Source organism: Crocodylus siamensis, chromosome 1 (genome assembly GCF_052110815.1).
Source record: "Crocodylus siamensis isolate JL-2025a chromosome 1, ASM5211081v1, whole genome shotgun sequence".
NCBI classification, from domain to species: domain Eukaryota; kingdom Metazoa; phylum Chordata; order Crocodylia; family Crocodylidae; genus Crocodylus; species Crocodylus siamensis.
In genome coordinates this window covers 421983259-422009223 of record NC_143395.1, presented here as the reverse complement: position 1 = coordinate 422009223, position 25965 = coordinate 421983259, and the positions used below count along the sequence as shown (strand labels likewise).

The 25965-nt window shown below is 49.4% G+C and overlaps 1 protein-coding gene across 1 annotated transcript in view; it reads left to right on the top strand.

The window, feature by feature from the left end:
* The window catches only part of LOC149875606 (E3 ubiquitin-protein ligase rnf213-alpha-like), a 137517-nt gene extending 127425 nt beyond the window's left edge, over positions 1-10092 (top strand). Inside the window, exons 37-39 of the mRNA XM_090031798.1 lie at positions 6007-6096; positions 7634-7794; positions 9731-10092. Of these exons, the coding sequence (XP_089887924.1) occupies positions 6007-6096; positions 7634-7794; positions 9731-9902 (423 nt within the window). The 3' untranslated portion in view covers positions 9903-10092. The remainder of the gene's footprint in view (positions 1-6006; positions 6097-7633; positions 7795-9730) is intronic.
* Positions 10093-25965: the final 15873 nt, after the last annotated feature.

Genomic DNA, 25965 nt, shown 5'->3' with positions numbered 1-25965 from the left:
AGGTTGCTGAAGTGCAGTTCATAGGCCCAGCTCTGAAAAGCAGTTTGCATTGTAATTTGTTCCCTCTCAGGATCAGGCCTGAGAGGCTGGAGGCAGAGTGTTTTTTTTGGTGAGTGTTTTTTTTGGTGCCCCCACAGGTAGTTGGGTTTTGTTGTCTTTGATAGATTCTGGTGGGCAGTTTGTGGAGGCACTGGAGATAGTTAGCAGGTTTTGTTTTGAGCTATAGGGAGTTGGTTTCAGTTCTGGTGATGATGTTAGGTGCTTGTCTGAATGTACAAATCACATTGCAAAGTTATCTGCAGCCCTGCCTTGTGCAGCTCCTCCCTCAAGTACTCCCTGCGGTGGGGCAGTAAGGGGTGCTCCTGCATTGAGCCGCCCACCTCCCTGCACCCGACCACCTTCCAGACTCCGAATGCCTCCCTAGGGGCGCCTTAGGCTTAGCCGACCCCTCTCCCGGAGCACACTCACTAGTCTGGGGGTAACGTGCCGCCACCACCCCAAGAAGGGACTGTCTTGGCCCTGTGTCCTCGGGCAAACACAGGCCTAATAGTCCGACGGGTACTCGACCCAGTACAGGCACTTGGGGCACTTCCCCAAGTCAAGGGGGCAAAAAGTAAAGGTCTCTTAGGCGTAATTTAGACCCAACCCTCAATAAGTCTCCCACACCGGTCACAAAGGAGAACTTTATTGATTACAGGGGTAGGGGAAACTAGGGTACAGGGTTGAGCAATATCTTAGAAATCCTAGAGAGCAAACAGTGTGGCTGAGGTAGCCTTTTGATCACGCATCTCTGTTACTGCCAGCTAGATATCTAATCAGATCTTGAGGAGCTTACTCACAAGCATCTTCCAGAGCTCTCCAGTTTCCCCTCTGGAGTCGTGGGGTGAAAGAGAGCTCGGTCCCGATGGCAAGACTCCTCTCTCTCCCCTGCTTTGCTGCTGCTTCACCTCATGGCCGAAGAGAGAAGAGGAGAGCCTCCTCCCCCCACAACCTGTATAGCCCCTGTGACCTCGTTCACCTGGGCCAGTGGAGGTCAGCCCCAGTTGGCTGTCAGCCAACCAATTCAAAATACATCACCTGTTACCAGGCAGATTCCAGCTCCCCAGGTAGAAACCCCCCACCCAGGTCATTGATGCCAGTCCCGTAGGCAGAGGAAGTAGGTTCCCCCTCCCTCAGGACTGCAGCCAGCTCAGGTTACCTAAAGAGACTGGCCAGGGTGTGGTCCCCTGAGCTGGGCCCACCCTAATCAAATGGTTGCAGCTCAGAGATTTTAGTCACAGTGTCACAGGGCAGAGATTTTGGGGAGAAACAAGGTGGCTTTCTGCCACACTCCCTACATGCCTCATACAAGGAAGGCACCCCCCCCCCACTAAAGGTGCTGCATGAGGGCAGTTTGTAAAATGGGGCCAGAAGTGCTATGAACCACCTGAACTCTGGCTGCTCAATTAGGGAGAAGGGCTGGCTATCCAGAGCAAGCATCTCCTCAATGGTCCGGGTGATCTCGTGCACCTTGGCAATATGCCTCCCTTTCTGGCCACCTTTCCCCCACTGGTCCAGGGTGGCCTGCCTCTGCTTTGAGGGTAAGGGGGCTTTGGAGTGAGTGGGGGACTTCCTTTTTGGGCACACTCACACTGGTGCCAGGCTGAGCAGCAGGAAGAAGGGCAAGGTGGTGGTGCCTCCTCAGATGCAGCAGCATGGCTGTGGTGGAGAAGTGTCTCATGTCCTTGCCACGGCTCATGTTCCTTTGGCAGTGCTAGCAGATGGCAAACCTGGGATCATCTACCACCTCAAAATGATCCCATACTACACTACTGCCCTGCTTCTGGGTTGAGGGTCAGGAACCTGCCTTTTCCCCCTTCTCAGCTGGCTGAGACTGAACAGCAGGAGGAGCTGTGTCAGCTGAGCCACTTGCCTCCACAACCTCAGCCTCTTCTGAGGTGCTGCTTTCTGGAGGAGACCTGGGTCTCGGGGAAACTTCAGGGGTGTGGAGCACTAACTCTGATTCTCCCTCAGTCCCCAGAACTGTTTGAGCCAGCGCACTCAGCATCCCTGCTTCCAGCTCCAGCTCCTCCTCTGGCAGTGGGAGGCTCACGCTGAGAGCTGAAATTGGGGTGGCGGAGGCAGTGATTCCACTGCTGATGCCCACTTCTGGACTGCGCGGAGATGGTGCAGGTGTAGGGACGTGCTCCCACCGCCAGCACTGATGTCGTGGCTGCTCAGGAAGAGAATGCATCTGTGTTGGTGATGGGGTGGAGGGGCTGGCAGCTCTAGCTCTCCCTCTACCCCCTCTCCCTCCCCTGCCAGAAGATCTGGCACCTGGCTTTCCAGCACGATTCATATTGATCTTTCCTGTGCTGCAAAAGGTCTGTGTGTGTGTCAGTCCTTTTGTATATTTGTCTGGCTTGTTCTTCTGTGGATATCTGTGTCTTGTTCTGCTGTGACTAATATTATCTGTGTGTCTCAATATGCTGTCTGTCTTCTGCTATGAATAATATTATCGCATGTCTTCGTGTTTCTCAGTATACTGTCTGTCTTCTGCTGTGAATAATATTATATGTGTCTTTGTGTTTCTCAATATATTGTCTGTCTTCTGCTGTGAATAATATTAAGTGTCTTCATGTGTCTTAATATATGGTCTGTCTTCTTCTGCTGTAAATATTATCTGCATGACTTTGTGGTTCTCAATGTATTTTTTGTGGTCACCTTATTCTTTTGTAACTATCTGTGTGTCTTCCTCTGCTGTCAATATATTATCTGTCTGTCTTCTTCCACTGTGATTTTTTTTCTATATTCTGGGTCTGTGTATGTGCATGAGTGTGCGTGCGCACAAGCAATCTGTGCCTCCCTGCACAGTGATAGATAACACTGCTGATAACTTTCTTTTTGCAAAGTTTCCAAAAAAAAAAGCAAATATTTCATAGATTTCATAGACATAAGGGCTGGAAGGGACCTCGGGAGATCATCGAGTCCAGCCCCCTGCCCAAAGGGCAGGAAGTCAGCTGGGGTCATAGGATCCCAGCAAGATAAGCATCCAATTTACTCTTGAAGCTGGGGTCATAGGATCCCAGCAAGATAAGCATCCAATTTACGCTTGAACCACCTCCGCTGGCAGATTGTTCCAGACCTTGGGGGCTTGGACAGTAAAGAAATTCTTCCTTATGTCCAGCCTGAAACGGTCTTGCAGGAGTTTGTGACCGTTTGACCTCGTCATCCCTTGGGGCGCTCTGGTGAACAGACGTTCCCCCAGATCCTGGTGGTCACCCCGATAAACTTATAGGTGGCCATCAGGTCACCCCTGAGCCTGCGCTTTTCCAGGCTAAAGAGTCCCGTGGCTCTCAGCCTGTCATCGTAAGATCTGTTTTCCTGACCTCTGATCATGCGCATGGCTCTCCTCTGGACTCTCTCAAGCTTCTCCACATCCTTTTGGAATTGTGGAGCCCAAAACTGGACACAGTACTCCAGCTGCGGCCTCACCAAGGCCGAGTACAAGGGGACAATGACGTCCCGGGATTTGCTCGAGAAGCATCTATGGATGCAAGCCAGCGTTTTGGTTGCTTTAATAGCCATAGCATTGCATTGCAGGCTCATGTTCATCTTGTGGTCAATGATGACCCCCAAGTCTCTTTCTTCTGTAGTGCTATCCAACGTAGCACTGCTGAGCCTATAAGGATGCTGCAGGTTTTTCCTTCCAAGGTGGAGAACCTTGCATTTTTCAGTGTTAAACACCATCAGGTTCTCGTCTGCTCATTTGCTGAGCTTGTCCAGGTCAGCCTGGATCACCCACCTGTCTTCTGGCGTGGATGCTTTGCCCCAAAGTTTGGTGTCATCGGCGAACTTGGCCAGTCCACTCCTGACTCCAATGTCCACATCGTTAATGAAGATGTTGAACAGGATGGGTCCCAGGACAGAGCCTTGAGGGACCCCACTGGTCACAGGGCACCACGATGAGTGACTGCCATCAATCACAACCCTCTGGGTCCGACCACGGAGCCAATTTCCCAGCCAGCGGATCGTGGTGGAGCCAAGGCCACAACTGGCCAGTTTGGCCAAGAGGTGATCATGGGATACCAGATCGAAAGCTTTTTTGAAGTCAAGATATATGACATCAATCTCTTCTCCCTTGTCCAGGTGATAGGTCACCTGGTCATAGAAGGAAATGAGATTGGTCAAACAAGACCTACCCGCAACAAACCCATGCTGGCTGTCCCTTAGGATGTTAGCCTGGGCCAGTCCCTCAAGGATGGCCTCCTTAATAAACTTTTCTAAGATATTCCCCAGGATAGAAGTCAGGCTAATGGGCGTGTAGTTAGCCGGATCCACTCTCCTCCCTTTCTTGAAGATCGGCACCACATTGGCCTTCTCCCAGTCTTCGGGCACTACACCAGAGCGCCAGGAGTTTTCAAAGACCCGTGCCAGGGGCTGGGCTATGACACTCGCCAGCTCCTTGAGTACCCTGGGGTGCAGGTTGTCAGGGCCGGCTGACTTGAAGGTCTCCAGCTTCTCAAGGTGTTCCTTCACGAGGTCAGCATTGATGGAGGGTAGGGGATCCCCATCACCCGGATTTCCCTGTCCCATAGCAGGCATGGGCATCCCGTGTGACTGATGAAAGACTGACGCAAAGTACCTATTTAATAGGTTGGCTTTTTCCTGGGCGTCAGTTGTCCTGTCTGGTTTAGCAGGGGTCCAACGTTGCCCTTGCTTTTCCTCCAGCTCCCCACATATCTGAAAAAGGACTTTTTGTTGTCCTTGATGCTTGAAGCTAGTTGGAGTTCAGTTGCAGCCTTGGCTTTCCTGGTTTGCTCCCTGCAGGACTGGACCAGTGCAGAATAATCCTCCTTGGAGGTGAATCGTGTCCTCCATCTTTTGTAGGCTTTCCTTTTTAGCTGCAGGAGGTCTGCTAGGTCCCTCCTTTTATATTTAAATATAAATTCAAAGAAATAAATTGAATTGTAATACTAATAATAATTTAATTGAATAGCTAAGCTAAGCGAAGCTAAGCTAAGTCCTAACCACTGCTTCATAACAATAAAAAGGAGCAGGCAGGTCTCAGTCTCAGCGTTCTCTCACACAGCTGCTGACTGGGAATGAGCTGCAAAAGGCACAGAAGGGCTGGAAACAGAGGCTTTTATGATTTCTTTAGTCCAACCCCACAGACACTGTTTAAAACAGAGGCGTTTATGCTTTTTTTACTCCAACCCCACAGATGCAGCCATTGGAAAGGTAGCCAGGGACAAATCCTTCTCATTGGCTGCCTACAGACATCAGTCTTCTCCCCCACTCCCCCTCCCTCCCCCCCCCCCCCCACTTTCTGTCCCTTCCCTGCTCCCCATCCGTCTTCTAAAAGGAGGAGGGAGGCTAATGACAAGGGCCAGCTGGAATATTTCTGCCCACACTGGTTTTCATTGGAAATCTGGTTGTCAGCAAAATGGCAGGAGTGGGTCCAAAGCAGATCCAAAGTGCTTCGGATGCCCCCAACCCACTCCAGATACTATTGCTGAGACCCCACTTCAATCTGGACATGCCTCTTCGGACACCAAAGCATCCGAAGTGGCTCCGAATCTGAAGCAGGATCGAAAGACTCACACAGCCCTAGTGTTAGGCCACCTAAGTCCATAGTCCATTCCAGTCCCTTTAGAAACTGGACCTTTACTCCTCACTCATTTCATCACTTTTAGAAAATGTTACACAGGGATTATTTTTCCAGGAAGTGTACTGGCATAGTAGTATACTGTGGAGGGTATGGAGAGAGGGAGAGCCTAAGTCTCTCTGCATTATTAATCAAAATATGCATGAATAATTAGCGTGGCCATCAATGTCAGCCAACAGCCAGTCAGAGACCAGCATCACCCTGATATTTTAGCTCTTCAAGCCAGGGTTTGCCCAGGCTCCATTCACCAGGGAGTGATGCATTTTCAGGGAGTGAAGAGCACGCTCAACTCTGTGCAATGGCAATCCCTGTAGGGCCCAAAGTCCAGCTAAGTCCCTGCCTGTGCTTTCATTCCCCAGGTGGTGCCACAAACACAGCTGAAGCACATCCTGTCTCTGTGGCAAGTCCTGTCAGTGAGGAGATCAGTGCTGCTTGTGCAGATGAATCAGGTAACAGAGGAAATTGCTCTCTCCAGGAAAATGTAAGCAGGGAGGAGGAGGGAGGGTAATGACAAGTGCCAGCTGGAATATCTCTGCTGACACTGGTTTCATTGGAAATCTGGTTTTCAGCAAGTTGGGAGTCATCAACTCTCTACTGGTGATGTTAATCTAAGTGAATACACAAAACCTGCAAGATTTTCAGTGAAAAAAAGAGGATCTTCTTGGTGTCTTGCAACTGAGCTAGATCACAGACATGTGGCACAAGTGTGAAAATCTGCAGGAAACCTGGACTAGGAGGTTGAAATCAGCAAGCTCCAGGTGTTTTAGCAGAAAATCTCTTGTTGCTTCATTCACCCCAAGTCACCTCAGCTGGGACTTGAACCCATATCTCTCATATGGTAGTCAGGAACACTGCCACACAGCCACCACTTGGGGCACTGCTCCTGCCTGCTAGTTGTCTTGTCCCTCCTAGAGCCTGGCCTCACTTTCAGCTGCCTGTCCTCTGGTTGGAGGAGCTAGATGTAGAGCTGGGAACCCCTCAGGTCACTACTCAGATCCTTCCTGGAGTGGGGGAGCCTCTCCTGCTGGCTGCAGCCTCTCCCAGGGGGATCCTGGAGCCCAGTGGGGAGCCTCTCCTGTTGGCTTCATGCTGAGCTGCTGAGGGTCATACTCCTGCCTGCAGGTCCTGCTCTTTCAGGGCACTGCTGCTGGCCTAGCTCTTGCCAGTTCTGTAAAGCTCCTTCCTTGTTGTCCCTCACTAGTCTCTCCTGAGTCAGCCCACATTGCCCCTTTTATCCCCCTCTAGGTGACCCAAGGGGCCAATCGGGACACAGGGGAGTGAGTCTCTGGGGCCTGATTGGTGTGGAAAAGGAATCTCAAGTCCTCCAATCATCTTTTACCCTTTCAAAACCCCTGGGCCAGCTAGCATGTCACAGATATAAGCAACCAGGTGTAGGCAACCAAGTGTAATTGGGCAGGGCTAGATCAGCATCTCCCTTCTGGGGCCACATGAAAGACCCAGCACAGATATGATCTTGAAGAGCAGCAACCAACCTCAGCTTGCACTTTGCATGTAGAAGAGGATAAAGCAGGGGGGGGGAAAATGAAGAGGAGCTAACTGGAAAATGCTCCTTGTTGAATATGAGGGCTATTCCACAGCACAAAGCAAAACATTCAGGTCACCTGGGCATTTTGACTGGCCTTTGCCAGTACTCCTGCTGGCACTTAAAGCTGGAGGTTCCTTGGCTAGGGGACAGGCAGCACAGGAGCAGGAAGGAAAAGCAAAACAAAAAATTGGGCAGGAAGGACAGTGAAGGAAGCAGGCAGGAGAGGGTATCAGAGTGGCACTTAGAAAGGTGCAGGTGTAATGTGTGGAATTCCTGCCAAAAAAAAGTTGGCTCCCACTGTTAGGGGGGGACACCAGTTTTGAGTTTTGAACCAAATGAGGATTATCCTCCATTAGACAACCTCTACCACCAGCTAATACTGGGGGCTGTCTGCAATGCATGTGTCACTGTGTCCACTCCTGACTGGTTTTTCATTTCAGAATCCCTTTTTCCTGGTGGACAAGAGATACCAAGAGGAGCTGGAGGCTATGGAGAGGGAGAATCTAAAAAAGGCTTTATCCACCATCAACATTGATTTCTTCATCACTGACCTGCATGAATTGATTGTGGTGACTTTAGCTGACTGCAAACCAGAGTGGGAGTGAGAATGAATTTCTTCTCTTTTCAAATGTGCTTTTTTTTTTTTAATCAGTAGGAAAATGTAGATCTAAGTGAAAAAATTGGTTGGCTGCTGCCTGATCCTTGCAGCTTGCACTGTCAGCATGCTTTGATGCATGTTGATTTGTAGTCCATTGTTGTGGATGTGGGATTTTTTTTACCTGAAATATTATTTTACAAGTATTAAGAAAGAATAGGGATCATACATTCAATGTGCTAAATTTCCCTGCCCAGTACCCATACACTTTAAATTAAAAGTGTGAGTTTAGATGATGGAGTATTTTAAGGACAGCTCTTCAGAAATGTACAAAGATGACTAAAAAGGGGTGTTTGGGGGCTAGTCACTACTTAATTGATATTAAATGGAGGAGACCAAGAAACTACAGGTGACCCTCACCAGTCGGGGAGGATACATTCTTGTATACCCCACAAATGGTGAAATGCACGAATAAGGCACTGTGCTCACGAACGCAGTGCCCTCAGTGGCTGGGGTGTGGGGCATGGCTCTGGCAGCAGGAGCCCGGCAGCAGGAAGTGCGGCACTCCCGTGGAGCTCTGGTAAGTGTATAAACTGTATATAAAACGTGGGTTTGGCGTATACAAATATTTGAAACCACAAATTCTGAACCTGCGAACAGTGAGGGTTTCCTGTATTTTCTATTTCTCCCAACTCAAGAATAGCGGGTATACGTTTTGGGAGGAGGCATTCAATTGGACATGGAAACCCAATCAAAGGAAGTATTTTGGGATAAAGTTCATATTTAGCCCATAAATCTAAGAGTCAGAAGTTCTTTCAAGTTTAAAATCATCTCTAATAATTAGAGACCAGGATAAGATCTCTTGTAGAAGGTAGACTATTCTTCTGCAGATTTCTTCCACCATCCTCTGAAGCATCTTCTTTAGCCCCTTCTTGGTCTTGGCCCATCTGGCAGTTCCCATGTTCCACAGCATGGGACACAGCATTGTAGCCCTGGTACAGTCACGTGGATGTAACCTGAACACCTCCATTTAGAACTAGACAGAATAATCTCTCACCATTCATACCAGCATCCCCTTCCAGGAGCGGCAGTTTAGGGAAACCTTTAGTACAAATGAAGCCCCAATCAGTAAAACATATAAGGAGGTTCTTACAGTTTTTGTGCCAGGCCCAAATTCCCCGTGGTTCTGTATACAACTACAATCAGACATTAGAGAGTTCAAGTGTTAGGCACCTGGCCTCAGGAGAGCCATTGTTTGACCTGGTTTAAACTCTTAGGACAACCTATAGTTCCATAGTGGATAGACTTAAGTGCCTCTGAAGAGCAAAGTAAGCTTAGATACCTAGGCACTTGTACTCAGAAAAAGAGGATGTAGGCAACTCCAGAGTGCAATTCAGATATCCCCCAAGGAACTGGAGATAATCAACAGGCATCACCAGTACCCTAGGAGTCTAGAGCACCCCCTGCTAAATAAGGGGAGACCTAGGATCTAGGCCATAGTCAGCCAAAGAGTCCTCAAACCCAAATTTCCATCTTCCCAGCAGGGTACCCTGACTGCCAGTTGACAGACTAGACTAGGTAGATGTATTCTTTCCCCTCACTTTAAAACTAAGCTGTTATCCAAGTGCATAGTCATTGATCCAGAAGGGGAGCAAACAAGAGGGGTGTGACTGTAAAATGGACACAGCTAGAAGCAGAGAGTCCTGAGTTCTGCTCCCTGTTTCCAGGGTCCTTTATGTACTTTACATGAGACTTTTCATTAAGTGGAAAACCCTAAATATCCTTGGCAGCACAGAGCAGGTCCCAGGTCTCCTTTCAGGTATGAAGCAGGCCGTCAGTATCTGAGATGAGGTGAGCCCAGTCCTGTCTTCTCTTCTACTCACCACTTTCTTTTCCAAACCTCTGTTCTGCAACATTAAACTTATGTTTTCTCTTAAAATAGGATAGTGGCGATCTTCAAAGCATATTTAGAAGAAGAGGAAAAAGAAGACAATTATATTGAAAAGCTGATCAGCACTTTGAGCCCACACCTGCAGATGAAGAAAGTCATTTCAGTCTGGAAAACTGCTGTGCAGACCAGCAAATTATATGGCTGCAACTACAAGCATGAATGAACTATCCACTATGACTCTTCTCTACTGTGCAATGTTAGGGCATTTGCTATGTCCTCATCTCCCTTGCTTTTACCTTCAGCATAGTGTAGGTTGCTTCAGCGGTTTCAGCTTATGTGCCTTGTAGCTGTGAGTAAGGATTTGGAAGGAAAAACCTGCAGCACCTTTATAGGCTCGGCAGTGCTACGTTGGATAGCACTACAGAAGAAAGAGACTTGGGGGTCATCATTGACCACAAGATGAACATGAGCCTGCAATGCGATGCTGCGGCTAGTAAAGCGACCAAAATGCTGGCGTGCATCCATAGATGCTTCTTGAGCAAATCCCGGGACGTCATTCTCCCCTTGTACTCGGCCTTGGGGAGGCCGCAGCTGGAGTACTGCATCCAGTTCTGGGCTCCACAATTCCAAAAGGATGTGGAGAAGCTTGAGAGAGTCCAGAGGAGAGCCACACGCATGATCAGAGGTCAGGAAAACAGATCTTACGATGACAGGCTGAGAGCCATGGGACTCTTTAGCCTGGAAAAGCGCAGGCTCAGGGGTGATCTGATGGCCACCTAGAAGTTTCTCGGGGGTGACCACCAGGATCTGGGGGAACGTCTGTTCACCAGAGCGCCCCAAGGGATGACTAGGTCGAACAGTCACAAATTCCTGCAAGACCGTTTCAGGCTGGACATAAGGAAGAATTTCTTTCCCGTCCGAGCCCCCAAGGTCTGGAACAGTCTGCCAGTGGAGGTGGTTCAAGCACCTACATTGAACACCTTCAAGAGTAAATTGGATGCTTATCTTGCTGGGATCCTATGACCCCAGCTGACTTCCTGCCCCTTGGGCAGGGGGCTGGACTCGATGATCTCCCGAGGTCCCTTCCAGCCCTAATGTCTATGATGTCTATGAAATCTATGAATGATGAATGCCCCTGCAAGACCTTTCTATACCTGTGTTCCACAGATGCCACATCCTGATTTCAGTGTGCAGTAGCTGAGGAAGATTATTTTTCTGTAAAAGTGATTCTCATTGTTTTTTGAGGCTTGGGCTCTATTAAACCAAGCTAAGACCTAAAATGGATGGAAGCCTGCTTGGGCCTGTGCCTGTGAGAAGAATTTATCAACCTCTGGGAGTGAATTTTACCCAGGGAGAGGTAAAACTAAGGAATGTAGTTCTCCAGCCACTTAAGCCTTGCCTGTAATTCAGACTTTAGCAGCTGGAGGTCAGGTTCTCCCTGGCTCAGCAATAATTGAATCATAGAAAATGAGGGCTGGAAGGGACCTCAGGAGGTCACAGCTAGTCCAACGCCCACCTCCAAGCAGGACCAGCCCCAACTACATCATCCCTGCCAAGGCTTTGTCCAGCCAGGTCTAAAAAACCTCCAAGGATGACGGTCCCACCCCCCCCCTGGGGAGCCTGTTCCAGTGTTTTGCTATCCACCTAGTGAGAGAGGTTTCCCTAATATCCAACTTAAGCTTCCCTTGCTGTAACTTGAGCCCATTGCTCCTTGTCTTGTCACCTGCCCCCACTGAGAACAATCCAGCTCCATCCTCTTTGCAGCCCCCTTGCAGGGAGTTCAAAGCTGCTATCAAATCCCTGCTCCTTCTACTATTCCCCAGAATAAATCAGCCCAGTTCCCTCATTCTCACTCATGTTCCCCAACCATTTTTGTTCCCTTTCTCTAGACTCTCTTCAGTTTATCTACACCCTTTTTGTAGTGAGGAGCCCAAAACTGGACCATATCAGGTCTCTCTGCCCTTTGCTTTGCAGCTGCCTAACTATCAAAGCACTTTTATTGTTCCTATTTTGCTTTTGGCATAGGCTTTTTCCCAGCTACTTCAATAAATATGGAGCAAGAATGTGTTCATTTTTCTATTAAAAAATTACACAAAAGTGAGATAAGTATGTGTGTGTTTGAACCTGTGTAGCCCGGGTAGACCCAGGGATGTGCCCTGTCTGCCAGTGGAAGGGATAATGGTCAGGCAGGTTGCTGAGAGAGGGGCCTGCCACCTCGGAGCCATTCCCTCTCCTCTTTACAGAGCCAGGCTGAGACTAAGCACATAACTATATACAAATTTATTGCTACAATAAATAGATTTAAATAAGGAACATGAATTTACAGTAAAATTACTATGTGACACCACATACAATAACCTGCAATCAACATCTCGTACTAGTCCGAGGGACTTCAGAAACATGAACTGGGTGATCCACAGTATATACAATAATTAACCCCCACTGGACAGAATAAGCATTAACACTTTGGAACAGGTAAGTTACAACATTAACTCCCTATCAAAAGTACCGATAACTATATTAACCTTTACAGTATGAAACAACAACAATCACAAAATAAGGGGGTGCACTCAGCACCTCCCAGGGTGTTCCCTGCAGCCCCTCCCTGTTAGGGCCCTGGGATCGGGAAATCCTTTTTTAAATACATAGGGGGTAAAAAGAAGGTACCAGGTAACGTGGGGCCTCTGAAGGACACACTAGGAATTCTACTCATCTCACCAGACAGCAAAGCTAACCTATTTAACGATTTCTTTGCCTCCATTTTCCTGAGCAGGGGTCACCCCCACCCTCCACTGGCACCCCTGTAGGTCCCAGGAGAGGCACACCCAGGCCTAAGGTCAGTGAGGACCTAGCCAGGGAACTTCTGGAGGGACTGGATGTATTTAAATCAGCTGATCCTGTTGATATCTACCCCAGAGTGCTGAGGGAATTAGCAGGGGTCATTGTGGGACTCTGGCACGGCTTTACTAGCACTCGTGCTGTTCTGGTGAGGAGCCAGAGGACTGGAAAAGGGCTAAGGTGGTTCCCATTTTCAAAAAAGGGAGGAAGGAAGACCCAGGAAATTATAGTCAGTTAGTCTTACCTGGATCCTGGGGAAGCTTTTTGAGAGAATTATCCTGGCGCATGTCCATGAGGGACCACCAGGGGAGATCATGAACCAACATGGGTTCATTAGAGGCAGGTCCTGTCAGACCAACCTGGTGGCCTTCTACGACCAGGTCACCAAATCCTTACATGCAGGTGTTGTGGTGGACGTAGTTTTTCTGGGCTTTAGGAAGGCCTTCGACACTGTCTCTCACCCCGTTCTCATTAAAAAACTAGGAGACTGTGGCGTCGACACCTACACAGTCAAATGGGTCACTAGTTGGCTGGAGGGCTGCACCCAGAGAGTTGTGGTGGACAGGTCATTTTCAACCTGGAGGGATGTGGGCAGTGGAGTCCCCCAGGACTTGGTCCTTGGATCTGCACAGGCAGAAAAGGATCTTGGAGTCATCATTGATGCCAAAATGAACATTGGCCAACAGTGTGGGGATGCAGCCAGGAAGACAAACCATACCTTGTCCTGCATCCACAGATGCATGTCAAGCAGGTCCAGGGCGGTGATCCTCCCCCTCTACACAGCACTGGTCAGGCCGCAGCTGAAGTACTGCATCCAGTTCTGGGCACTGCACTTCAGGAGGGATGTGGACAACATGGAGAGGGTCCAAAGGAGGGCCACTCACATGGTCAAGGGTCAGCAGGGCAGACCCTACAAGGAGAGGTTAAGGGACCTGAACCTGTTCAGCATCCACAAGAGAAGGCTGAGGAGGGACCTAGTGGACATTTACAAACTGATCAGGAGGGACCAGCAGGCACTGGGGGAGTCCCTGTTCCCCCAAGCACTTCCAGGAGCCTCTTGGCTTGCCCACAGATTGTGCCAGGGCTGGGGAAGGGGTGGGATCCTTTAAGTGCCTTGGCCTGCTGGCTTTGCAAGGGCCGTTCAGCGGGCCAGCAGGGGCAGTAGTCCCCCCATCCCCCAGCGGGCTTAGTTTAAAGCCCGGTGGAGCAGGTCAGCCAGCCTGGCTGAGAAGAGCCTCCTCCCCAGGGGAGAGAGGTGGAGCCCATCTCTTCACAGCAACTCACTGCCTCTCTCGCCAAAGAGCAGGCTGTGGTCATGGAAGCCAAAGCCTGCCCTATGACACCAGCACAGCCGTCTTTGGTTCAGTTTAACTGAGAACAAAATTTGCACCAAAGTTTCCCATTGCCTTTACAAGTCGTATGTTAATAAAACCAGGTTAAATTGAATGTGTTCTACCCAGCCCACCTGGAACCTACAGGTGTGACCCTAGCTGGGTCCTGGCCATCAGCAAATGCTGTAGTCACATAGTTGTGCAGGCAAGGGAATAGCCATGAATGCTAACTGTATGTAAATCAGTCCATTCTTTTTGAGAGATGCCTGCATTAATTAAAGAGTGTGTTCAAAGTATGGAAAAACCTCATCAGGTATGACTGCTTAATAGGATTAGCACAACTAAGGGATGAACCTGCAAAAGTTTCTATGTCCTACTGTAGTCGTGTCCCTGTATATGCCAGATATATTGGGTGAGATGTCCAGGGAGGTACTAGTGTCATTTAGATGCTCATTAACAGGGACCTCTTGGGGCTGGTCTGTCATTGGCCCACCCACCTATTTCTGAGCCATCTGCCCGCCTCCTCTTCTGCCACATCTTGATGATACATAATTATGGTGTTAATTAGGTGGGAGGCTGCCCATTCTTGCCATGATGCCAGGGGGCACTATCTGCAGCTCCATTTCTCCCCTATACTGCATCCCAAGCCTCACAGATGGCATCCACATGTTATAACCATATCCCGGCCCCTAATTCCCGCCTTTCTCAATGGGCTCCATGCCCCTCACTCATACTGGATTCTGTGCCCCCCCACACACACAGTCGGGGCTCCTTGCCTCTCACTAGGATAGACACCCCTTGCTAGGCTCCACTCTCCTTCCCAAACTCCAGGCACCTTGCCCCCCTCTGGACCCCCTTTGGTCCTGCCGACCTCCTTGCTGGGTTATCCACTAAGATGTTGGGGCTAAGGTTAAGGCACCCCTACCTGCCTTTTACTGGTGTGGTAACTGGCCTGGCATTTCCTGGGGGCTACCACGCCACTACAAGCCCCACCAGACCACACAACCCCAGTAAGGTGCAGTTTTAGGTCATGCCCAGGACAGGAGCCTCCAAACCATCCCCATAGGCTCCTGCCCTTACTTCCAAGGATGTTGCGTTCACCTTTACATCCAGGCAGTGTTTCTGCCTGGCCTGCCAGCAGTGACCTGCTGTGTTTATATAGGTGGCCAGAGTCCTAAAATGGCCACCGTAATCAAGTACCTGCTGGCTGTTTGGCTCAGCCCTTAAAGTGGCAGGCACAACCAGTGCTCTGCCACATGCCCCAACCCCCAAATCATTTTCATTGCCTCTGCTGGACTCTTTCCAGTTAGTCCACATTCTTTCTGTAGTAAAGGTCCTGGTGGGCTTGAGTAATTAATCCCTCTAAAATGCAGTGTAAATGCTTGAGAAATTTTGACAAAGCACTGGCCCTTGGACTGATGGGCATATCTCAATATGTCTACTGCCAGCCCTGCCCCTGTAAGGTTGAGAGCTGTAGGTGTGAGGCACAAAGCAAAAAGAAAGCCTGTGACCAAAAGGAAACTAGATATAAGGCCAAATGCCTCTTAGGGGGCATCCAGATGAATCCACACGTGCCTCTTGTGGCATCTCATACCAATTTAAGACACCACAAAAGGCACTCTGAGAATGAAAAAATGTTCCCTGTGCTGCATATTTGCAGCACAAAGTCAAAATATGGTCCCTGTAATTCCAGGTATCAAATAAAGGGAGCCTGACTTCTATCCTGGGGCAGACCTTAGAAAAGTTTATTAAGGAGGCCATCCTTGAGGGACTGGCCCAGGCTAACATCCTAAGGGATAGCCAGCACAGGTTTGTTGCGGGTAGCTCTTGTTTGACCAATCTCATTTCCTTCTATGACCAGGTGACCTATCACCTGGACAAGGGAGAAGAGATTGATGTCATATATCTTGACTTCAAAAAAGCTTTCGATCTGGTATCCCATGATCACCTCTTGGCCAAACTGCCCAGTTGTGGCCTTGGCTCCACCACGATCCGCTGGCTGGGAAATTGGCTTTGTGGTCAGACCCAGAGAGTTGTGATTGATGGCAGTCACTCATCGTGGTGCCCCGTGACCCGTGGGGTCCCTCAAGGCTCTGTCCTGGGACCCATCCTGTTCAACATCTTCATTAACGATATGGACATTGGAGTCAGCAGTGGAGTGGCCAAGTTCACCGATGACACCAAACTTTGGGGCAAAGCATCCACGCCAGAAGATAGGTGGGTGATCCAGGCTGACCTGGACAAGCTCAGCAAATGGGCAGACGAGAACCTCATGGTGTTTAACACCGAAAAATGCAAGGTTCTTCACCTTGGGAGGAAAAACCTGCAGCACCCTTATAGGCTCGGCAGTGCTACGTTGGTTAGCACTACAGAAGAAAGAGACTTGGGGGTCATCACTGACCACAAGATGAACATGAGCCTGCAATGCGATGCTTCAGCTAATAAAGCGACCAAAACGCTGGCATGCATCCATAGATGCTTCTCAAGCAAATCCCGGGACGTCGTTCTCCCCTTGTACTCGGCCTTGGTGAGGCCGCAGCTGGAGTACTGCGTCCAGTTTTGGGCTCCACAATTCCAAAAGGATGTGGAGAAGCTTGAGAGAGTCCAGAGGAGAGCCACGCGCATGATCAGAGGTCAGGAAAACAGATCTTACGATGACAGGCTGAGAGCCATGGGACTTTTTAGCCTGGTTAAAGCACAGGCTCAGGGGTGATCTGATGGCCACCTATAAGTTTATCGGGGTGACCACCAGGATCTGGGGGAATGTCTGTTCACCAGAGCGCCCCAAGGGATGACGAGGTCGAACGGTCACAAACTCCTGCAAGACCGTTTCAGGCTGGACATAAGGAAGAATTTCTTTCCTGTCCGAGCCCCCAAGGTCTGGAACAGTCTGCCAGTGGAGGTGGTTCAAGCACCTACATTGAAGACCTTCAAGAGTAAATTGGATGCTTATCTTGCTGGGATCCTATGACCCCGGCTGACTTCCTGCCCTTTGGGCAGGGGGCTGGACTCGATGATCTCCCAAGGTCCTTTCCAGCCCTGATGTCTATGAAATCTATGAAATAAAAACACCACCAAGAAAAGTGGCATAAGGCATGGTTCCCCACCATGCCCTAAGGCAAGCCAGGGCTCAGACCTCAAGAGACACTTTGGCATACAGCCAGAGCATCTGTATGGTACCCCTGCTGCAGAGCTGTTCCCGGTAAGTAGGGACTAGGAGATAGGGAAAATTGCAGGGGGATGTTCCTTTGGGGGGATTGTGTGGGAGTGGGGGGCTGGTTAAGGGGTATGGGTCCCCTGCAGGGCCCACAGCCACTCCCCAAAGTGTTCCAGCCCCCCTGAAGCAGCACAGCCCCACACAGCACCCTGTAGCAGCATGGCATGGCCTCGATTGGCTCAGACCTGGTGCCACTTGTGCCACCTGTCACAGGACTGCCTGGGCTTGCCACAGCACCATGCAAGACCATTTCACTTCAGGCAGCACTGGGGCCACTTGGGCTGTCAGCTGGGGACCAGCCCCTTTTGCAGGGAACACATGTCACACCGAGACGGGTCCTGCAACCACAGGCCCCATGTGCCGTGTGCTGTCAGTGTTACCTAAAGTGGCATGGCCCTGTGCAGCACTGCGGTGAACTGGCACAGCCCCAGGATGAGCAGCAGAGCTCTCAGGCACTAAGGATGCACAGCGCCACTGGAGGGTCTAGCCCTGAGCACCGCATGGCCACTGCTGCAGAGGAGGAGAGTTGTTCATCCTGCAGGGAGGGGTGAGCCATGTGGGGTGGCTTTAGCCCCAGTCAGGGGCATGTGACCCTGTAGCAGGAGAGCAATCCGTGTGCTCCACTCATCCCCTCCTACATCTCCCTATGCCTCCTTCCCATCCCCCTCCTGCAAATCTCACATCCCCCCATCACACACCCATTCTGCCCAGCTGCAGACAGGATAAGACCCACTGGCAGGAGCTGTGGCTGCAGGGGCAGTTGTCCCCACATCCTAATTTGTGAAGGGGTCAGGGGAAGCTCTAAGTGTTCTATGATAAGAAAACCAAAAGCAAACATGAAAACATAGATATTTAGAACTTATTTTACTATGATGATAGAGACAATAGTAGGCTTCCAAATTGCTTTAACATTGGAAATATATCAATAAAACATTGCCCAACTTTTTGGAAGCTGAGTCTTCAAAACCTCCAAGGATGGAGACTCCACCACCTCTCTGGGTAACCTGTTCCAGTGCTTCACCACCCTCATTGTGAGAAAGTTTATCTTAATATACAACCAAAACCTCCCTTGCTGCAGCTTGAGCCCATTGGTCCTTGTTCTGTCATCTGCCCCCACTGAGAACAGTCCACCTCCACCTTCTTTGCCACTCCCCTGCAGGGAGTTAAAGGCTGCTATCAAATCCCCCCTCAGTCTTCTCTTCTGCAGACTAAATCAGCCCAGTTCCCCCAGCCTCTCCTCACAAGTCATGCCCCCCAGCCCTCCAACCATTTTCATTGCCCTCCACTGGACTTTCCTCAACTTGTCCACATCCTTTCTGTAGTGGGGGGCCCACAGCTGGACACAGGACTCCAGACATGGCCTCACCAGTGCTGAACAGAGGGGAAGAATCACTGTGCTCGATCTGCTGGCAACGCTCTTGCCAATGCAGCTCAGGATGTCATTAGCCTTCTTGGCAACAAAGGCACACTGTTGGCTCATATTACACTTCTTGTCCACCATAACACCGGGTCCTTTTCCACAGATCTGCTGCTCAGCCAGACACTCCCCAGACTGCACCGATGCATGGGATTTTTCCATCCTATGTGACAAACTTTGCTCTTCTCCTTATTGAATGTCATGAGGTTTCTTTTGGTCCAATGCTCCAATTTGTCCAGGTCACTTGGAATCCTAGCCCTTCCCTCCATTGTATCTCCTACTTCCCCCAGCCTGATGTCATTTGAAAACTAGGTGTGGGTGCACTAGATACCATCTTCCAGGTCATTCATGAATATATTGATAAAACTGGTCCCAGGACCAACCCCGGAGGTGCTCTACTTGATACCAGCTAGACATCGATCTAGTGACTACTACCCTCTGACCAATGATCCAGCCAGTTTTCTGTCCACCTCACAGTCCAACCCCTGCTTCCTTAGTGTTGTAGAAACCCAGAACAAAATCAGTATCCCTGCCTCAGAGAGCTTCCAATCCAAGTCTAAGTAAGGAACAAGAGGTGGCAACAGACAGATGGGAGAGGACAAAGAACATGAAACAAGGTAGATGGTGATCTGTTGAGCAGGGAGGTGATCTTGCATAGGACTAGAATTAGGTGACAGTCTTAACAAGATGGCAATTAAACCTTGGAGCTTTAAAATGGAGACTGGCTGTCTCTCTCTGCCAAGGATACTCAGCAGTTTAACTGCAAATTCCTGGCCTGTTGCGGGAACCCCAGTGTGTTATTCCACGGTCTCTGGCAGGAGGTAGGACAGGCTAGATGTGCACAACAGCTCTTCTGGATTTAGAATCCAGGACCTGATAGCTCCCTCAGAAGCCCTGTTTTTACTGGGACTGAATTAGTGCCCTGCTTTTGTGCTCCAAGTTTGCATGGGGAGGAGCAGTGTCCAGGGTGAACAGAGGACACTCCATCCCATACAGAGAAGAGCTGTAATGAATATTACCCATGGAAGCAAAGGGAGCTTAACAAGGAACCAACTTAAATTATCCTAGTAAAGCAGCCCTGGAAGGGACCTAGAGGTCAGAACTAGTCCTGTAGCAAAACTGCCATTTTTTCTTCTTTAATAGATAGCTAGATAGATATGTATGTATGGTAGCAAGTTTTTGGTTTTGGATATCCACTGTTTTATATTGTATTATTATTAGGTTTGTAGTGATTCTTACTCTTGTATATTGTATTATTATCATTTTTGTATTGATTTTTATTGTTTCATATGGATATTGTATGGTTTAGGCCTGTATTTGTAAGTGAAGCAAAGTAATATCACTTATCTGCACCCCCCCACCACCACCATATCACAGCTGTCTGCCTCAGTTTCCAGCCCCAGTCTACCTTAAGTAAACCCAAGCCTCAGTTTCTCAGTCAGCTTTTCTGTAGTCCCCTGGTTCTGGCAACTTTAACTCTCTCTTTTTCACCTGAACCTTCCCCTGAGTATCCCAGGTACCCCAAGCACACATACACACACTGTACCATCCAAGTTGGGAACTTACTTACGTGTAGGTGGGTTGTATGTGTGTGTCTTTATATATATATATATATATATATATATATATGGCATTGTGTGCATTATATACAAATTACTTACGTGTAGGTGGGTTGTATGTGTGTGTCTTTATATATATATATATATATATATATGGCATTGTGTGCATTATATACAAATTAGTGATCTGTGTCTAACTTTTGGGGTGTATAGTGTATGTGCTTGAACTGGTGATAGGTATGCATGTGCCTAGGCTGGTGTAGGTGTGCATGTCCCTTGGTTGGTAGTGTGTATGTGTGTATGCACCTAATTGATTTGTGTGTCTGTATATGTGCAATTGTATCACAGCCTCCTGTCTAACAGCCCAATATTGAGGTTCTTGAGAGTTGGCTTGACCCCACAGGGCGACAGTCCAATCCCCTGCCTCAGGCAGGATCATCCCTATCAAAATTACCCCCTACCAGAGGTTATCTAACCTATTCCTAAAACAGTAGCAATGATCTTATTGCAAAACTATGAGGCCAGTTGCCCAAACCTCCAATTGTGAGGTCCAAGCCTACCATAGGTAAAACAGAGGGGTGAGGGCATGATAACTTATTGCTGCTTCAGTGCTGGGAGTTGCATTACAGGAGGTTGTTAGCCCTATTGTAGTTGTGCCAGTGACCTGTGTCCTGGCACAAAGCAAAGGGGCAGTCTCTGCCCTGTGATGCTGATAAGGTCAGTCAAGGCTCCTGGTCTGAGTCACAGTCTAATCTGAATGATCTCTTCTCACTCACCTGTATTGTTTTTGTCTCAGTGGGTGCTCAGGTCATGTTCTGTCTCTGTGAACCCCTGATTTGCCAGCCTTTGCAAATTTGAAGCATTTAAGGCATCGCTATCAAGCCCATGACAAACTCCAAACTGCATTCTGTGGGATCTCCCAGGCCATGAGGTGAGTTCTCAGATGCTCCCATTTGTTTGGATACCTCCCATCTCCAAGTGATATGAGGTCATTCTCCCAGGGGCTTGCTTGCGACTTGGAGAGTGGTGAGTAACTGAAAGGATTTGACTCACCGAGTTGGTCACTTGGATGTAAGGCACCTTATATCAGGAGAAAAGTAGCAGGCAACCTTGACTGGAAGGTACAAGACTCAAGTGACCACAGACCACTATATGGACATCAACCAGTGCACCATCATCTCTCATCAAGAAATAGTTACCACACTACTGACCACATCACCAGAATGAGCCAGAACTACACTTTGGCAAAAACCATGGGAAAAACTAGGTGACAATGCTGTTGAATGGATCCAGCAAGGAATTGCCCCAATGAGGAGTTGACATCCGGCTCCACATACAAATGGCACATGCCGGGCATACACAGGCCCCCGTGAGCAGACTCACAGCATAACAAGGCAGGAGAAAGCACAGGGCAGAGGTTCAGGTGAGGGCAGCTGTGGAGTGGTGGGGTAGGCCAGGAAAGGATTTTGAGGAGAAGAGGATTGGGTGTTCTGGCTGGGATTTGAATCCTGGGTCTCAGCCCCAAATAGCAGCTGCCTGCCAATTCAGCTAAAGGAGCAATTTTCAGATACCGAGCTCCCATTGGCTCCTTGCCTCAGTTTACCCCCTTCCTCTTCTTGTGGCACCTGGATGTGTTGGGGAGGGGGCCAGGAATGGCAAAGAAGATAGCAACATTAACAAAGAAAGCATAGGTTGGTTAATGAAACATCAAGACCACTAAAAAGGGGAGAAGGTTTTTAACACATATGGAGTGAAGAGTGATTAGCAGGGAGATTACAGTGAGCCATGAAGTCAATTGACTCCCTCAGGGCTGTCTGCGAAGAAATCCCTTTGCCCTTCCCAGGCAGATAATTTTAAAGTTCAGGTGGTGCAGGAATCAAATAGGGGTGCAAACGCATCACTGAACACCCCGCCCCCCCGATCCACCTCTGAATGCATCTGTAACCAAAGTGGCTGCTCACTGGGGAAGGGAGTTTGTGCTCAACTCCAGACAGCCTTTGCACACACAGGCTCCCTGTTTATTCCCATTGTTCATCTGCTTGTGGTGGGACCCTCCGTGTTCCAGCAACTTTGCAAGCATTCAAGAGAGTTCTGGTCTTTTCCTCAAGTTGCTCATGGCCTGGGACCCTGTGCACACAGCAGCACTTTGGAGGCTTCAAAAATGAAAAATAATGACAGTGCTTTTGATTCCCATTGAGTTTTAGTCACACTGCAGTTATGCTGAGGCATGTCAGCCCCCAGCCAGGTGCCAATGGTTCAGGAGACTCAAACACAGAGCAAAGTGACAGTCCCTGCCCTGAGGTCCTACCCATCAAAGACAAAAAGTCAGTAGATGGGGACTGACAGGCAGGCAGGGACCACATCAGGGGTCAGCCTGACAGGCAGGAGCCTCTGCCTGGTGTCAGGGAAATAGGAAACAATGTCAGGCTTGACTGAGAAATCAGAGAGTACATCCATAAAGGAGGCATGCTTACACATGCCAAATCATTTGCTGGTTGGGGGAAACAAGGAATAGGCCTGGGAAAGCACAACAACCTCCATCCACAGGTACTGAAGGAATTGGCCAGTGTCACAGCTGAGCCACTGGCAGAGCTGTTTTAGCTCTCATGGTTCTCCATCCAGGTCCCTGAGGACTGGAAAAGGGTCAATGTGGTCCGCATTTTGAAGAAAGGGAGCAGGGATGAGCCGGGTAACTTTAGGCCACTCAGCCTTGCCTCTATGCCTTGGAAAATAGTGGAAAAAATCATCAAAGAGTTCATTTGTGAAGGCCCAGCAAGTGAAATGATGCTGAAAGGAAACTAGCATGGGTTCATCACAGGTAGATCCTGCCTAACAAGCCTTATAGCCTTTTATGACCAGATCACACAATGCCTTGACACAGGATCTGAGGCTGATGTCATCTACCTGGATTTTAGGAAGGTCTTCAATACAGTTTCATATCTTATTCTCACAGGGAAGCAGGCTGTGGAGTGGATGCCTACACAGTGAGGTGGGTGGCCAACTGGCTTAGGGACCACACCCAGAGAGTGGCATTGGATGGGCTGTTCTTGGCCTGGAAGGAGGTGGGCAGTAGGATTCTCCAGGGCTCAGTCCTTGGATCGGTGTTATTTAATATCTTCATCAGTGAGTTGGACAATGGTGTGGAGAGCACCTTCTCCAAATTTGCAGATGATACCAAGTTATGGGGCAAAGTTAACACACCAGAGAGCAGAGATCAGATACAGGCCAACCTGGACAGGTTGAATCAATGGGTGGAATGTAATAGGATGCAATTCAACAAAGACAAATGCAAGGTACTCCACCTAAGGAGGAGGAATCCCCAGCACACCTATAGGATGGGGAATGACCTCCTCAGCAGCTCAGCAGCTGAGAGGGATCTTAGAGTCATAGTTGACTCCAAGATGAACATAAACCAGAAGTATAACGAGGCCACCAACAAGGCCAATAACACCTTGTCATGTATTAGCAGATGCATGACCAACAGATCAAGGGAGGTGATGCTCCCTCTCTATGCAGCATTGGTCAGGCTGCAGTTGAAGTACTGCGTCCAGTTTTGGGTGCCACACTTCAAGAGGGATACAGAGAATCTGGAGAGGGTTCAGAGGAGGCCACTTGCATGATTAGTGGCCTCCATGAAAGAGATTGAGAGAACTGGATCTATTCAGCCTTCACATGAGAAGTCTGAGGGGAGACCTTGTAGCCACCTATAAGTTTATTAAGAGAAGACAACAGGGAACTAGAGATGCGCTATTTTCCAGAGCGCCTCTAGGAGTAACTACGAATACTGGGTCCAAACTAGTGGAGAGTAGATTTAGGTTAGACATTAGGAAGGTCCAAGACACCTAACTTGGAGGTCTTCAAGATGAGGCTTAATAGTCACCTGGCTGGGGTCATCTCACCTCGATCCTCTTTCCTGCCAGGGACAGGAGGTCAGACATGATGATCCTTTGTGGTCCCTTCTGACTCACAGTCTACAAATATATGAAGCTCAGAGACAGTAATTAGCTGACAGACATTTACTTCAAAAAAGGCAGGAAGGAGAACCCGGGAAACTATAGGACGGTTAGTCTCACCTCGATCCTAGGCAAGCTGTTCAGGAAAATTATGTTGGCACACATCCAGGAGGATCCAGCAGGGGACTGCATGCTTAAGGGCAACCAACATGGGTTCATCAGTGGCAGGTCCTGTCAGAACAACCTGGTGGCCTTTTACGATCAGATCACCAGATCATTAGACCCAGGGGTAGCAGTGGACATCGTCTTCCTGGACTTCCGGAAGGCTTTTGACACTGTCTGTCACCCCGTTCTCATTAAGAAACTGGGGGGCTGTGGTGTAGACACCCACACAGTCAAATGGGTTGCCAACTAGCTGGTGGGCCACACCCAGAGGGTGGTGTTGGATGGGTCCTTCTCAACCTGGAAGGACGTGGGCAGTGGGGTTCTGCAGGGTTCGGTCCTCGGGCCAGCACAGTTCAACATCTTCATCAGCGATTTGGACGAGGGGGTAAAAAGCACCTGTTCAAATTTGCTGATGACACTAAGATGTGGGGGGAATGTGGGCACACTGGAAGGATGCAACAGGCTACAATCAGACCTAGACAGGTTACAAGAGTGGGCGGACGAGAACAGGATGGGTTTCAACACAGACAAGTGCAAGGTGATGCACCTCGGGAGGAACAACTGGCACCATGCCTACAGGTTAAGGAACTCCCCTCTTGTCAGCGCAGAGGCGGAAAGGGATCTGGGAGTGATCATTGACTCCAAGATGAACATGGGCCGGCAGTGTGGGGACGCAGTCAGGAAGGCCAACCGCACCTTGTCATGCATCCACAGATGCATCTCCAGCAGGTCCAAAGAGGTGATCCTCCCCCTCTATGCGGCACTGGTCAGGCCACAGCTGGAGTACTGCGTCCAGTTCTGGGCACTGCACTTCGGGAGGGATGTTGACAGCATGGAGAGGGTCCAGAGGAGGCCACTCGTATGATCAGGGGGCAGCAGGGCAGGCCCTATGAGGACCTGAACCTGTTCAGCCTCCAAAAGAGAAGGCTGAGGGGGATCTAGTGGCCTGTTATAAACTAGTCAGGGGGGACCAGCAGGCACTGGGGGAGTCCCTGTTCCCCCGAGCACCGCCAGGAGTGACCAGGAATAACGGTCACAAGCTGGCAGAGGGGAGATTCAAACTAGATATCAGGAGGCGCGACTTCATGGCCAGGGCGGCTAGGGCCTGGAACCAGCTTCCAAGAGAAGTAGTGCAGGCTCCTACCCTGGGGGTGTTTAAGAGGAGGTTAGATGAACATCTTGCCGGGGTCATTTGACCCCAGTATTTTTTCATGCCATGGCAGGGGGTCAGACTAGATGATCTGCTCAGGTCCCTTCTGACCCTAGAAACTATGAAACTATGAAACTACTGTAGGCTCCAACTGTTTTGCAGGGACTTGAACAGGGTGGAATAGGATCAAACTTAGGCACCTCATTGGATGAAATAGGATGTGGCCTAACATGTCTACCTGTGCATAACTGGCCATTACCCTGGTTTTACTCACTTGGATCTGGTGTAGAATTACCCTGGGAAAAATCAATGGTCACACTGTGACAGTGTAAATTACACCAGTGTAGAAGTCATGTGTCCTCAGCTTACCCTGGGGTACCTGTCTGCTCCAGGGAAAAAGGTGGCATGTTCCCCCCTGCCTAGTGTTAAGGTGTTTTAATAGCACCGTCTGCATGTAGCTGCCCTGGTACAGATGGTCATGTATCTACTCTGGACCTTGTGGTACTTTTCATGAGAGTACGAGGTCAAGGCAAATTACACTGGCACAAATATGCCATGTGTCTGGACTTTATGTGACTTGCCGAAGGCTGCATGGGATTGCTTGCATCACAGCAGAGCACAAAATGCTGGTTTCTCCTCTCTGTGCCCTACAGGGC